Genomic DNA, 16,789 nt, shown 5'->3' on the forward strand with positions numbered 1-16,789 from the left:
TACCGTTTGTTTATGTTCGCGTTCGTGAACGTTGACCCGGAAACCGCGGTGGTTTGTTTACGTTCACCTTGACCCGGAAACAGCTGTTGCGTTGCGCGACTTCTGCGCTGAACGCGCGTTGCTAGGTTACGCGTGTGTACATGGTGACGTCATGGTGGTCCTTGTTGACACGTGTGACTGACGTCAGCTACGGTTCGATTTAAAAAACAGAGCGCCAGCATTAACACCATCACTTTGCAACAAGCTACAGAGAGCAGCAGAACGGTTGAAGAGACAGAAGCACAAAGCAAAGCACAGCACAGCAGCAGACAAAAACAGAAGGTTCTTGAACACACAAGAGTAGAACAACAAAATAAAGGAAAGGAGAAGGAAACAACCCTTTGGCTTTAGTGTTTAGAATGATGTCTCTGCAGTCTCAGTCTGAATTGGCACAACCAGGAAACAAGTTAGTTTCAGGCAAGTGCGAGATGCGTCCTGTTCTGGCCAGGTTAAACCCAGTAGATGTTGCCGTGCATGCAGCCAGGATCAACACGGATAGAGATGATGGAGAGAATGCGCCTTCATACAGCAGCGAGTCAGAAGATGACTCATCCGTGGCAGATCCTGATTACCACCCCACCCCTGATGATGACCAGCGCCGCCCCTCTGCTGGATTTTGGGCGAGGGATCACTGCGGGGAAGCGGCCCCACGTGGGGGAAAGGGGCGCGTGAAGGTTAAAATTGAACTGGTCAAAAACAAGACCAAGCGATACGCGACCTTCAGCAAGCGGAAAAACGGCATAATGAAGAAGGCCCACGAGCTTGCCATGCTGACCGGTACCCAGGTTCTCCTGGTGGTGGTCAGCGAAACGGGCCACATGTACACCAACACCACCCGCAAGCTCCAGCCCATGCTCACCGGGGAGGACGGAAAAGCCCTGATCCGAACGTGCCTCAACTCTACGGACCCCCCGTCACACTACGACCCGTCCAGAGACGAGCGCATGAGCTCCAGGGGCTACGAGGAGGCAGACAAAACCTTCCAGGTGCCGGAGTCGTCGGAGAGACCCGTGGGAGGCTGCCACACCGAGGCTGCCACTGCCAGTCTCCTGGACACCACCCCCACCCAGACCACCGAGCTTGTAGCGTCCAGTACCACCACCATGCAGTTGGGCAGCGGTGGGCTGTCATCATTCCCCATCACCATCCCGCCCAGCGGCTTCTCTTACATGCCAACGGGCACCGCTGTGATGTACAACAACAGTCCACACACGGTGCTCTACCCATCCAATATGATGGGGGCAGATGTGGGGTGCATGCACAATGGACAATGGATCCCCATGGTTTCTCAATGCTCCAGTTGAGAACCCCATTTCGGTGATGCAGGACAATCCAACAGTTCGCGAAACAACAGCACGCTCTGTGAAACATGTCTCTCCCGTATGCATTTGGTTCTGATTTATTTTAGTTGAACATTCATATTTATTTTCTCTTTCTGCTCTGTATCAGTTGTTATATTGTTGTACAAATTAATTATTAAAATAATTAATAATTCTGTAAACGTTATTTGGAAATAAAAATTCTTAAAAATATATTAACTTGTGTGTGATCATTTGCTATGAATATTTTTGCAGTGTTGATGAATTTGGCCTTTAAAAGGCAAGGTCACAGCCTCATACAGCTGACAGGTTTTAACTGTGGTGATCAAACTTTTTCATGTCAAGGACCCCCAAAATTATATGTATTTGGCTATATCTATCCACCCAGCCATCGTTATTAAAAGATTTGCAGCACACATTTTCAAAAAATGTTTAACTGCTAAACTATAAAATAAAGGTTTAATAGTATAAAATAATGGTTAAAGTGATACAGGTGTTTTTAATGGGTTAACTCGAGTGTAAGTGTGCATGTGTATTTCCGTTTACTTTAAATGCACCACTTCTGTTTACCGTTTACTGTAAAGATAATAACGTTGGTTCAATTATACGGCTTAAATTTGGTTATACGTGAAATGACAGTATAGGCTTTATACTATGAAGTTTGACTGGCTATGTGCTCATTTTGTGTACTGTATACTATACAGTTTATGACTCCAGAGGTTTTTAATGAAGAAAAGTGAAAGTGTTTTTCTAATTTTCCAGACATTCAGCCTACATACATACATTTTCAGCCATTTGAAAATAGCTGATCTACAAGCTCACAATGGGTCACACCATTTTTATACATTTGAAAACTTGAAATCTCTGTACTGTAGTACATTGAGTACATTTTGATGACAATACTTTTGTACTTGTCTTTTACTCAAGTACATTTTGAAGTCTGTATACTTGTAGTATTTCCATATTGCAGTATTGATACTTTTACGTAAGTACAAATTGTTCAGCCAATCACAGTCCCCACTAGACTGATGGGTGATTTCATAGATATCGATAGATGTAGTCTGGGATTAAATATTCTGGAAAAGGTTTTGAAATTCATTGGTAAAAATGTGTGGGAATCTTCAACACTTACTTTTATAATTTAGGCATTCAGTGGAGGCGCTTATCCAGATTCATAAGTGCAAAATCATAGAGGAGAACATTGTTATGGCAATACATGACATCAGAAGCCCCAAACACTTTTTGTTTGTTTTAATAAAATTGTCATAATAAAATTGTCACACATAAAATTAATCCAGTCCAGATCTTTGTCATGATAATTATTCTTAAATGATGATTTTTCTTTTTAGGTTTTCTGACCTCAATTGCACCCCATAATCCTGAACTTGAACATTCAGTGGATTTTCTGTGGTTTTCTGAATAATTAGCTTCAAAAGGTCCTCCGATTTGCTTGTGGACGGTGAAAACGGCAGGCATAGACTACCACAGAAGATCCACTGAATGTTCAAAGTTCAGGTTGTTTGGGTGTCATTGAGGTCATAAAACCTAAAAGAAAAAAGAAAAATAATAATCAATGATATTATGATAATGAATGTCATGAAAGATTTAAAAATGCATGAATAGATCTTTTATATTTAATGAGTAAAATAATTGTGGTAGTGCTTCCCATGTGGCGTGTAATAAAACAGATTGCATTCAAATCAAACATTAAAACAGTACAATTCTATAAAAAAACTGCAGAATAATTAGCAATATATGACTGTAATGGTGTCCTCTAGCAAAAAAAGTGATAATAAAGTAAACATAAATGGTTTGTTAATACATTTTAAAGATCTAAAATGAGAATACAAAAGAGCTGTAGGCATCTATTGCCAGGAGCAGTATAATAATCCATTATTTTCCTTGTCTATCGACCTCGCTACGAACATACAGCTGTTTAATTTGATCCTCCCATAGAGCTCATTTATAGTGGAAACTTTTATTTTACCCCATGGTGTGAATGCGATGGTGTCTTAGCAGGTGACCTGAGTTCACACCGTTTACAGTGCACTTTTTGTTTTGTGGACATGAAGGTGTGCCTTCAGATTTCTTGATACATTAAAACTCTTATCACAATCATTGGAAAGGTTTTTCTCCAGTGTGGACACGCTGGTGTCTCTTCAGGTTACCTGAATTACTGAAACTCTTGTCACAATGTTTACATTGGAAAGGTTTTTCTCCAGTGTGGGTATGCTGGTGTGTTTTCAGGGAAGATGATTTAGTAAAACTCTTGTCACAATGTTTACAGTGCAAAGGTTTTTCTCCAGTGTGGGTATGCTCATGCTGGTGTGTTTTCAGGGAAGATGATGCAGTAAAACTTTTGTCACAATGTTTACATTGGAAAGGTTTTTCTCCAGTGTGGGTATGCTGGGTATGCTCATGCTGGTGTGTTTTCAGGAAAGATGATGCAGTGAAACTCTTGTCACAATGTTTACAGTGGTAAGGTTTTTTTTCCCATGTGGACACGCTGGTGTCTCGTCAGGTTACCTGAATCACTGAAACTCTTGTCACAATGTTTACAGTGGAAAGGTTTTTCTCCCATGTGGACACGCTCGTGTCTCTTCAGGTTACCTGAATACCTGAAACTCTTGTCACAATGTTTACAGTGGAAAGGTTTTTCTCCAGTGTGGATAAGCTGGTGTTTCTTCAGGTCACCTGATTGAGTGAACCTCTTGTCACAATGTTTACAGTGGAAAGGTTTTTCTCCAGTGTGGATATGTTGGTGTCTCTTCAGGTCACATGAATTACTGAAACTCTTGTCACAATGTTTACATTGGAAAGGTTTTTCTCCAGTGTGTGTATGCTGGTGTGTTTTCAGGGAAGATGATTTAGTAAAACTCTTGTCACAATGTTTAGTGGAAAGGTTTTTCTCCCATGTGGACACGCAGGTGTCTCTTCAGGTCACATGAATACCTGAAACTCTTGTCACAATGTTTACAGTGGAAAGGTTTTTCTCCAGTGTGGATAAGCTGGTGTTTCTTCAGGTCACCTGATTGAGTGAACCTCTTGTCACAATGTTTACAGTGGAAAGGTTTTTCTCCAGTGTGGATATGTTGGTGTCTCTTCAGGTTACCTGGTTGAGTGAACCTCTTGTCACAATGTTTACAGTGGAAAGGTTTTTCTCCAGTGTGGATATGTTGGTGTCTCTTCAGGTCACGTGAATTACTGAAACTCTTGTCACAATGTTTACAGTGGAAAGGTTTTTCTCCCATGTGGCCACGCTGGTGTCTCTTCAGGTTACCTGACTCACTGAAACTCTCTCCATTCAACAGCATTTGGCAGTAGAGGTCATTGTGTCTCGTCCTGATGTGTTTATGGAGAAAGACCTGAGATGTGAAGGAGTCTGAACACTCTGAACAAGAGAACTGAGTATGGGAAGACTGGGACCTCACTCCTGAGAGAGAGAGAGAGAGAGAGAGAGAGAGACACAAACAAAGATGGGGGTGACAGAGGGTGAGAGGGTGAGCGAAGGGGAGAGGCAGGATAAAAATGGTGAGTACAGAGAACTCGAAAAGCTTCCATCATCAAACAAGTCCTACAGCTTTGGGATTAACAGGGAGTCATACGGCTTTCCTGTTAATATTTATGTTTTTATTCATCATCTTTCTATTGTTTTAGTTGTTATACCAACTGCCAGTGTTTCCCACAAATATAGTTCCTGTCCCTGTGTTTAACAATGACTAACCTCCACTGGCCTCCTCCCAATCATCACTGTCTTCAGTGGCTTCAGTGTCAGATTCAAGATCAACTTTAAATTCAGAGCAGTGCGAAGAGATATCTTCATCATTATCTTCACTTTTCACTGCGAGTAATGTTAACCTTGACCCAACAGGCTCCTCTGGTCTTTGAAGTATCTCTTCCAGTTCCTCTTTAATGTGTAGACGCTCTGGTTCCTCCTGGAGCAGACTGTGGCTCCTATTGTGTTCAGGAGAACACTCAACCATATGCAGGATGTCTAGGGGCAGAAAAATAACATGATGGTCAACACTGGATTCCTAAAATGTAAATACATTCTTCCATGTTCCATGTACAAAATTAGCTATTACCTACCAAGATAGGATTGACTAAACCGTTACTAATTAAATAAAATAAAAGAGGTTAGTAATAGTTCTGAAAGCTTTAGCAAGATTTACGCAAAATACAAAAAAAAAGTAATACATTTAGTTATTTTAACCCCAAAACGAATAATGTTACAGCAAATATTTTATTTGAATCATGAACTTCTGAAACAATTTCAAAACATGATACTTCAGACCTGAGCTCTGATTTGGGAGTCAATTAGTCATGCCACTCAGCTAGTGCATGACGTTATGAAACAGAAGCACTTTGGCGTAGCTCTGTACGTCTGTAAATGGGTCTGTTAGTCGGTAAATCTGTCAGCCTGTGTGCCTGTCTGGGGCAAATCTCACAAACTACTGTACTGATCAGCGCCAAATGTCTTTTTCACGCTGCCAGTAGGCCAAGCAAGTATTTTTCACACCTGGCTTTGAAATTTTGTCGCACATAATGGTAATGTTTCAGTTTAGTAAAGAGTAAGAAAGTGCAGATGCTACTTTTCTTTTTTCCACCATATCACTTGCAACGTGTTGTGACAAACAAGCTCAACACGTTGCAGATTAGATTGGCTATTTCAGGCAACTCTTTCCTCCCACAATTTAGAGATGCTGGGGTTCATTAATGGTCAAACCTCCAAATCAAGAAGCTGAGAAAAAGCCAGTCAAATAATCTGTTTTAGACCTACGTACATCCATACAGTTTATTTATAATGGTCTGGTTGTCTTTCGCATTGCATTTGTGCATAATACGATGTGCTTTTGTTTATGGTAATAAGAAATTAAATATTTGTTATTACCAGATATTCCTATGATGGATTTACATATTGGGATATAGTGTCATAGTATTGTTTCCCATCATTATTGTATAGTGAAAATTAGACATTGTGGCAGCCCATTGTGGGCATTTTTGACGCTCGGGGGGTGCCCGACCGCTCAAAGTGCGATCGGGATCGGCCCGATCAACATCACGAATGTTTGATATTTGCTCTGCCCCGCTCCGATTATCCTGTAGTGTGTGGTGCTATCAGATTTCAGATTGAAAAAAATCGGCTAGTGTAAAACCACCTTAAGGCTGTCCCAGAGCTCTGTTTTTAGGATTACGGCAGTACGGCAGGGATTTTCGAGCGGACTTCGTTTTAATTAAGTTAAGTTTAATAAGTTCTTGTGAATGCTTTTAACCAAGCTGCAATTCATTATATATCCTGTGGGGGGCATAGTCTATCGGTGAAAAAAGGATGACGTTTAACGTGTCGCCGCCCATTTAAAAGGATTTAAGCACCAATAAATAACATGTAGCTAGCCTAAAGAGTCTTTGAGGAGGCCTACTTAGAAAAGCGCTATATAAATCTCCAATATTATTATTATCAAGAGCATCCATGAAACAGACAGTCAACAGCATGGTATGTGCCACCGTCTTTTTTCTTTTTTTTGCAAACTTAGGCACATCGTCAGACAAAGCGCTCTCTCGTACCGAGTCGGTAACGATGGAAGTTGGAGATCCATGCCCCACCCGGCTATGCAATACCCGTTGTACCCGTGTCAGAGTACCCAATCCACCCATCTGTCTGTGTCCCTTTTATGCCCGTATATGGAGATTTCTGTATCTGTCTCTCTGTGTCCCTTTATTCCTATATATATGGAGTTCTGTGTCAGGCATGCCCCTACATGCATGCCCTGTTGTCTAATCTCAATGTGACGTCATGGAATGTACAGGTGAGGTCCACTGGCAGAGCCTGACCAGAGCCTTTTGTGGTGGTTCTGGACAACCGACCGACTCGACGATGCAAGTTGGAGATGAATGCCCCACCCAGTTATGTATGAGTCCCTTTTATACCCATATATGGAGTTCTTTGTCAGGCCAGCTCCATATATGGAGTCAGGCAGAGGCCATTTGTGGCGGCTATGGACAACCGTGGGTCCGACCGACTCGACACCGGGCACTGCACTCCCTGTGGGGGTGTGGAAAGCATGTGTCGAATCTGAAGTTGGGGGGGCCAACGGTTCTCGAGGTATGTGGATTACACACGTGCAGATGTACAGAGACTTGGTGCATTTATAGATAGATGAGCACCCAGATTTGCAGAATGCCACGCGCTTGTGGCATATCTTTTCCACACACAGCCTTTCTTTTATCCACCATACTACTGTGATTATGTTTAAAAAAAAACAGGCTCGAACGGTGTTGAACCCATTAATTAGGATTCGAGTGCCAACGTAACGAGCGAGTGTCCGGGACAGCCTTACTTACCTACAAGACAGAAAATATTAAAGAAAGGAAGAGCACATGAAACTTACTGAGGTGTGGGTGATCTTCAGGTCCCTCCTGTTTAATAGAAATGTCTTCATGTCCCTCCTGTTTAATAGAAATGTCTTCAGGTCCCTCCTGTTTAATAGAAATGTCTTCAGGTCTCTCCTCTTTAACAGAAATGTCTTCAGGTCCCTCCTCTTTAATAGAAATGTCTTCAGGTCTCTCCTCTTTAACAGAAATGTCTTCAGGTCTCTCCTCTTTAATAGAAATGTCTTCAGGTCCCTCCTGTTTAATAGAAATGTCTTCAGGTCCCTCATGTTTAATAGAAATGTCTTCAGGTCTCTCCTCTTTAATAGAAATGTCTTCAGGTCCCTCCTGTTTAATAGAAATGTCTTCAGGTCTCTCCTCTTTAATAGAAATGTCTTCAGGTCCCTCCTGTTTAATAGAAATGTCTTCAGGTCCCTCATGTTTAATAGAAACGTCCATGGCTGAGTCTGGAGAGTTCATTTTCACCTGCAGTCTGGACTCCACACACACCAGTCTGAAATTAAGTGAATAAGGAAGGACTTTAATAACTGGAGAACTAGTGGTGTTATCCCAACTCTCCAACATGTGAATCTTGAGATTTAATATGGGATTTATGTATTAGGGAAGAAATCAAAACATACTTAACTTAAGTTCACACAAGGAACAGTGGTCTAAAGTGAATAAACCAATGAGTGAAGTGAAGTAACCAATCAGTTTTTTAGGGGCATTCGCCCCTCAAAAAATATGCCCAGCTTTCCGGGTTTGTGTAAACACAAACATTGAAGACAAAAGTGAAGACGGAGAAGTGAGGACGCAAATTGTGACGCAAAAATTAGACGATGTATGATGATAAGAGCGCCCCTCACTTCGCACGTGTGTGATTTGTAATGTTCTGCCTCAGTTGTTCAAGCAGAAGCGAGTGTACAGTGCAACCATTTCAAGTAGGGATGGGAGATCATATTTGATCACATAAAATGGTAAATGGTGCATTTATATAGCGCTTTTAGTTTTTTCCAAGGCGCTTTACAGAGATTGTGCATTACATTCACCCATTCACTCACACATTCACACAGACACACACAGATGCCGGGCGAAACCATGCAAGGCACCAACCTGCACATCGGGAGCAATTAGGGGTTCAGTTAGATTAGGGCTCAAGGACACTTTGACACTAACTCTGGGGGAGCCCGGGTTCGAACTGGGAACCTTTCGGTTAATATCCGGTCACATCGCCATAGTGGGCTGCTCAATGAATTACTAGGCTATTTAAAACATATATTTTTAAGTATATTATTTTAAGCATTCCCTTTCACAATGATGCCCTTTGTTTTGTCTTGTATTTTGTTATAAAGAGTTAAACAACCTCTTTTTCCGGTTTTGAAGGAGTCAAGGGATTCACATGTCTTAATGGCTGTTGGTAGGGCGTTCCACATTTTAGAGAGCCTTTGGTCAACAAGAAAAGTACAACCTATCAATCTATTTGGAAACACTTTGGTTTCAAAGAGGTGAGGACAACAACAAACCAATAGGCCTACCATGTAAAATGTGTTTCAATGGTGTGTGCACCTCTCTCACTCTTTCTCTGCCACTACAATACTACAACAACACACACTGATGTAACGTTATGGTTACATGAATAATTACAATTTACAATTTAGGCATTTAGCAGACGCTCTTAATCCAGAGCGACTTACATTAAGCAAGAACAAAAAGCATGGGAATACATCACATATGTAAAATACATTTATCGCGAAACATGCGTAATCTAAGAACGTGACTAGAACATATCTATATAATGACACTATACATATAAACTATAACTAGAACATATCTATATAATGACACTATACATATAAACTATACATATATGCTATACTATGCTGTACATATATACTATGAAGTGCTATGACTACATACAATGCACTTATTGTGCTGTCTACATGACATGCTATAAGTCTGTTTCAAATGCTATATAAGTCTAAGAAGTGCTGTCTAAGGGGGGTAGGGTAAGTGCTATGGTGCTATAATAGTGTGGCATCAACAAGAAGCAAGTGTAATGTTTTATGGTGTCGTCCAGTTGGCAGTTAACAGTGTTGTATTGAGTTGTGCTTGAAATGTACTGTAATTCCCCAAACTGTTAATAAATACTTCAATCAATCAATCAATCAAACCAGATTCGCAGATGACTCGGCACTGCTGGTCTCGGACAGGGACAAACTGCAGGTTGAAAATGCCCTCAGCTCTGAACTCGGTAGAATCTGCACCCGGCTCGCTGATAACAAACTATCTTTACACCTGGGAAAAACTGAATCCATTCTCTTTGGATTTAATAGTAATCTCAGCAAGGCAAATGGCTTCTTGGTTAGAGTGGGTGACAATGTTATCACACGTAAAGATGAAATTACCTACCTAGGTTCCATCCTGGAGGCTAATCTTTCCGGTGATAAAATGGCCACCAACGTAATCAAAAAAGTCAACCAAAGAACAAGATTCCTTTACAGGATCTCCTCACTGGTCGACAAAAACACCTTGAAGACCTTAACAGGAGCCCTCGTACAAGGCTTCTTTGACTATGCATGCACCTCCTGGTACCACAGCACCTCAAAGGCCCTTAAAACTAGGCTCCAGACTTCCCAAAACAAACTGGTCAGGCTCCTACTTGGCCTCACCCCCCTCACTCCTGCCCACTTTGACAGACTGGCATGGCTTAGGGTCGGTGACAGAGTACAGCATCTTGCAATGGGTCTGGTCCACAAGATTCGATACTCCACCAAGATACCCATGTACCTGTCTAGATACTTCCTTAATGTTAACGAAGTCCACACCCACAACACCAGAGGGAGTGCAACGAACCATGTACAACCCAGATTCGGCACAAACAAGGGACTAAATTCTTTTCGCTCCTATGCCACCAAAATGTGGAACGCCCTACCAACAGTCATTAAGACATGCGAATCCCTTGACTCCTTCAAAACCGCTCTCAAAGGGCACCTCGGATGGCTGCAATTCAAAACTGGCCCCCGTAAAATCTGAATCCCCCCCCACCACCCCCCCCCCCCTTTTCCCGTCACTGTATATGTTTCTTTTCCCTTTTTACCTCCATTATGATGAATTCCTGTTCTGTTCTTTGTCTATATAGAAGTGTCTATTTGTACGTCTCTAAATGTTTTGATGAATTGAACATGGTGGACCCTGTTGTAAACAAGTGTAATGCTTAATTGGGTCGTCCACTCACAGTTAACAGCCTTTGTATTGAGTTTGTGCTTGAAATGTACTGTAATTCTGCAAACTGCTGCTAGTAACTACTGGTTATCGTCACATGTATAACAAACAAGCAGATATAACTAGTAATACGATTAATGTTCCATCTTAAAAGATGAGTTAATATAAAAGACAAAATGAAACACAACATGAATTAGACAACAGCAACAGAATCATCTTTTACCTGCCGTGTTTCAGTGGTTGAGCTGCTAGCAAACGTCCTCCTGCTGCTTAACGACGACCCTGTTTGGAAACGACACGTTTCAGTTTTCTTTGTATGTTAAAGTGTCGACAGTCTGACGCCACGTTGTTTTAATAAACTTAATATTGTTCTTCTGTGGATTTTAGCAACAACAGCCAAGAGCACAACAGCGGCGAACATATATAGGGTGTTGTGCACATGCGCACTAGCGATGGAGCGTACCATAAACTGCCAATAGGGGGAGCCATGTTGTAGCGTAGTATTATGCCGCATAGTATCTGATGATAGCAAATACATTACACCAATATTCCCTTTATTCTTGACTCCAGATAATACAGCTCTATATGAATAAATACTATGTAATATCACAGGCTGTGGCTGTGATTAGCAGCCATTCCAGGGCTATCATGCAGTCACCATGCAGATAAAGTCGTTTCACTTGCAGTACGATAGAGCAAGAGTAGTTTATGTTTTGCATTGATTACAGAGAGGCACACTTCTTTACTTCACCATGGAGTCAGTTGGTTCGTTTCACTGTAAGTATTGTTGGTGCAACTTTGTGTAACTGCCTGGGATTTTAAAGTAGGTTGTTGTAATAGTAGTTTTGTGTGTAGCCTACGTGATTTTATCCACCACGTACTGACCAAAAAAGGAACGTAACGTGTGTGTGTGTGTGTGTGTGTGTGCGCGCGCGCGTGTGCTTGTGTGTCCACCATCGTCCAGAAGTCAATTTCTTCACTGAACTTCACGGCTCCGTTCTTTTGGCAAATCTAGAACTTCCTGCCAGAGAGCTAGCAAATTTAAGACATCCGGTTGCTTTCAGAATAAAAGCGTGGTTAATTAAATAATTATTACATTACATTATTAGTATTGTTATTACATTACAGTTATTGTGAAGACACACATTATGTTTCTGTGTAAAAATAAGTAATTAAATAACGTAAAAAAGTTATCTAAATGGATAAATGCCCAAGTCCATGCACTGGAGTGCCCAAGTCCATTCACTGGAGTGCATGGACTTTATAAAGTGGACACTGGACAAAAATCCCTGCTATGTATCGACTAGTGTGACATATGCACATGTCCGGGGAGACCTCCTCTACAACACCACACTGTCCGCTAAGCAGCAGAGGTGTAAAACAAAAATTGGCACGCCATACAGCGAGGTGAAACATAAAAAAAGTCCCATTTCCAGACTAAAGTCAACTAAAGTGGACACTGGACAAAAATCCCTGCTATGTATCGACTAGTGTGACATACGCACATGTCCGTGGAGACCTCCTCTACAACACCACACTGTCCGCTAAGCAGCAGAGGTGTAAAAAATTAATTGGCACACCATACAGCGAGGTGAAAGGTAAAAAAACATCCCATTTCCAGACTAAAGTCAACTAAAGTGGACACTGGACAAAAATCCCTGCTATGTATCGACTAGTGTGACATACGCACATGTCCGTGGAGACCTCCTCTACAACACCACACTGTCCGCTAAGCAGCAGAGGTGTAAAACAAAAATTGGCACGCCATACAGCGAGGTGAAAGGTCAAAAACTATCCCATTTCCAGACTAAAGTCAACTAAAGTGGACACTGGACAAAAATCCCTGCTATGTATCGACTAGTGTGACATACGCACATGTCCGGGGAGACCTCCTCTACAACACCACACTGTCCGCTAAGCAGCAGAGGTGTAAAACAAAAATTGGCACGCCATACAGCGAGGTGAAACATAAAAAAATGTCCCATTTCCAGACTAAAGTCAACTAAAGTGGACACTGGACAAAAATCCCTGCTATGTATCGACTAGTGTGACATACGCACATGTCTGGGGAGACCTCCTCTACAACACCACACTGTCCGCTAAGCAGCAGAGGTGTAAAACAAAAATTGGCACGCCATACAGCGAGGTGAAACATAAAAAAATGTCCCATTTCCAGACTAAAGTCAACTAAAGTGGACACTGGACAAAAATCCCTGCTATGTATCGACTAGTGTGACATACGCACATGTCCGTGGAGACCTCCTCTACAACACCACACTGTCCGCTAAGCAGCAGAGGTGTAAAACAAAAATTGGCACGCCATACAGCGAGGTGAAACATAAAAAAAAATCCCATTTCCAGACTAAAGTCAACTAAAGTGGACACTGGACAAAAATCCCTGCTATGTATCGACTAGTGTGACATACGCACATGTCCGTGGAGACCTCCTCTACAACACCACACTGTCCGCTAAGCAGCAGAGGTGTAAAACAAAAATTGGCACGCCATACAGCGAGGTGAAACATAAGAAAATGTCCCATTTCCATTCCATTTTTGTCAGGTGTCCACTTTAGTTGACTTTAGTCTGGAAACACCTCTGCTGCTTAGCGGACAGTGTGGTGTTGTAGAGGAGGTCTCCACGGACATGTGCGTATGTCACACTAGTCGATACATAGCAGGGATTTTTGTCCAGTGTCCACTTTAGTTGACTTTAGTCTGGAAATGGGACATTTTTTATGTTTCACCTCGCTGTATGGCGTGCCAATTTTTGTTTTACACCTCTGCTGCTTAGCAGACAGTGTGGTGTTGTAGAGGAGGTCTCCCCGGACATGTGCATATGTCACACTAGTCGATACATAGCAGGGATTTTTGTCCAGTGTCCACTTTAGTTGACTTTAGTCTGGAAATGGGACATCTTTTTATGTTTCACCTCGCTGTATGGCGTGCCAATTTTTGTTTTACACCTCTGCTGCTTAGCGGACAGTGTGGTGTTGTAGAGGAGGTCTCCACGGACATGTGCGTATGTCACACTAGTCGATACATAGCAGGGATTTTTGTCCAGTGTCCACTTTATAAAGTCCATGCACTCCAGTGAATAGCATTTATCCATTTAGATAACTTTTTTACGTTATTTAATTACTTATTTTTACACAGAAACATAATGTGTGTCTTATAGCATCATATAGCATCATTTAAATGCTTCATTTGTAGTTTTAATGTGCAAATTAAACTTTTTTTCAATACTCTAGAGGGTACTCTTATTTTGAAGAGATCGTCCACCGGAAGTCTTATATTTGCTCACTAGATTTGCCAAAAGAACAGTGCTGAACTTGGCTCTAAACCGCTGAAAAAAGCAAGTTCAAGTTACCGTGAATACTAGTGTTCCCACCGGTCCCGGCGGAGATCCGCCATTGCGGTTTGTTTACGTTCACGTTCGTTGACCCGGAAACCGCGGTGGTTTGTTTACGTTCAACAGCTGTTGCGTTGCGCGACTCCTGACGCGCGTTGCTAGGTTACGACGCTGGTGACGTCAGCTATTGGTCCTCGTACACGCGGCGTGACGTCAGCTATTTGGTCCAATTTAAAAGGCAAAGCGGACAGCATCAACACCATCACTTTACAACAAGCTACAGAGAGCAGCAGAACGGTTGAAGAGAGAGAAGCACAGCAATGAAGTCACAGCAGTCTCAGTCTGAATTGGCACAACCAGGAAACAAGTTAGTTTCAGGCAAGTGCGAGATGCGTCCTGTTCTGGCCAGGTTAAACCCAGTACATGTTGCCGTGCATGCAGCCAGGATCAACACGGATAGAGATGATGGAGAGAATGCGCCTTCATACAGCAGCGAGTCAGAAGATGACTCATCCGTGGCAGATCCTGATTACCACCCCACCCCTGATGATGACCAGCGCCGCCCCTCTGCTGGATTTTGGGCTTGGGATCACTGCGGGGAAGCGGCCCCACGTGGGGGAAAGGGGCGTGTGAAGGTTAAAATTGAACTGGTCAAAAACAAGACCAAGCGATACGCGACCTTCAGTAAACGGAAAATCGGCATAATGAAGAAGGCCCACGAGCTCGCCATGCTGACCGGTACCCAGGTTCTCCTGGTGGTGGTCAGCGAAACGGGCCACATGTACACCAACGCCACCCGCAAGCTCCAGCCCATGCTCACCGGGGAGGACGGAAAAGCCCTGATCCGAACGTGCCTCAACTCTCCGGACCCCCCGTCACACTACGACCCGTCCAGAGACGAGCGCATGAGCTCCAGGGGCTACGAGGAGGCAGACAAAACCTTCCAGGTGCCGGAGTCGTCGGAGAGACCCGTGGGAGGGCGCCACACCGAGGCTGCCACTGCCAGTCTCCTGGACACCACCCACATCGGTGGTGCCCCCCAGACCACCGAGCTTGTAGCGTCCAGTACCACCACCATGCAGTTTGGCAGCGGTGGGCTGTCATCATTCCCCATCACCATCCCGCCCAGCGGCTTCTCTTACATGCCAACGGGCACCGCTGTGATGTACAACAACAGTCCACACACGGTGCTCTACCCCTCCAATACGATGGGGGCAGATGTGGGGTGCATGCACAATGGACAATGGATCCCCATGGTTTCTCAATGCTCCAGTTGAGAACCCCATTTCGGTGATGCAGGACAATCCAACAGTTCGCGAAACAAACACGCTCTGTAAAACATGTCTCTCCCGTATGCATTTGGTTCTGATTTATTTTAGTTTAACATTCATATTTATTTTCTCTTTCTGCTCTGTATCAGTTGTTATATTGTTTTTTCATAATTCTGTAAACGTTATTTGGAAATAAAAATGCTTAAAAATATATTAACTTGTGTGGCATTTGCTATGAATATTTTTGCAGTGTTGATGAATTTGGCCTTTAAAAGGCAAGGTCACAGCCTCATACAGCTGACAGGTTTTAACTGTGGTGATCAAACTTTTTCATGTCAAGGACCCCCAAAATGATATGTATTTGGCTATATCTATCCAGCCAGCCATCGTTATTAAAAGATTTGCAGCACACATTTTCAAAACATGTTTAACTGCTAAACTATAAAATAAAGGTTTAATAGTATAAAATAATGGTTAAAGTGATACAGGTGTTTTTAATGGGTTAACTAGAGTGTAAGTGTGCATGTGTATTTCCGTTTACTTTAAATGCACCACTTCTGTTTACCGTTTACTGTAAAGATAATAACGTTGGTTCAATTATACTGCTTAAATTTGGTTATACGTGAAATGACAGTATAGGCTTTATACTATGAAGTTTGACTGGCTATGTGCTCATTTTGTGTACTGTATACTATACAGTTTATGACTCCAGAGGTTTTTAATGAAGAAAAGTGAAAGTGTTTTTCTAATTTTCCAGACATTCAGCCTACATACATACATTTTCAGCCATTTGAAAATAGCCGATCTACAAGCTCACAATGGGTCACACCATTTTTATACATTTGAAAACTTGAAATCTCTGTACTGTAGTACATTGAGTACATTTTGATGACAATACTTTTGTACTTGTCTTTTACTCAAGTACATTTTGAAGTCTGTATACTTGTAGTATTTCCATATTGCAGTATTGATACTTTTACTTAAGTACAAATTGTTCAGCCAATCAGTCCCCACTAGACTGATGGGTGATTTCATAGATATCGATAGATGTAGTCTGGGATTAAATATTCTGGAAAAGGTTTGGAAATTCATTGGTAAAAATGTGTGGGAATCTTCAACACTTACTTTTATAATTTAGGCATTCAGTGGAGGTGCTTATCCAGATTCACAAGTGCAAAATCATAGAGGAGAACATTGTTATGGCAATACATGACATCAGA

The 16,789-nt window shown here is 42.2% G+C and overlaps 1 protein-coding gene across 2 annotated transcripts; it reads right to left on the bottom strand.

The window, feature by feature from the left end:
• Nucleotides 1-2,604: 2,604 nt before the first annotated feature.
• Nucleotides 2,605-11,315, bottom strand: LOC306938981 (uncharacterized protein). Of its 2 annotated transcripts, none has more exons than XM_079523402.1 (4): nucleotides 11,173-11,315; nucleotides 7,748-8,241; nucleotides 5,217-5,352; nucleotides 2,605-4,791 (listed from the first exon to the last, which is right to left on the bottom strand). In XM_079523402.1, the coding sequence occupies exons 2-4, from the start codon at nucleotides 8,165-8,167 to the stop codon at nucleotides 4,250-4,252; spliced, it is 1,098 nt and encodes a 365-aa protein (XP_079379528.1). In that variant the 5' UTR covers nucleotides 8,168-8,241; nucleotides 11,173-11,315; the 3' UTR covers nucleotides 2,605-4,249. The 2 variants fall into 2 exon arrangements, with proteins under 2 accessions (XP_079379528.1, XP_079379527.1); XM_079523401.1 differs by having other exon boundaries at nucleotides 5,083-5,352.
• Between the last annotated feature and the right edge of the window lie 5,474 nt (nucleotides 11,316-16,789).

Source organism: Electrona antarctica (genome assembly GCF_951216825.1).
Source record: "Electrona antarctica genome assembly, chromosome: 2".
Taxonomy (NCBI): domain Eukaryota; kingdom Metazoa; phylum Chordata; class Actinopteri; order Myctophiformes; family Myctophidae; genus Electrona; species Electrona antarctica.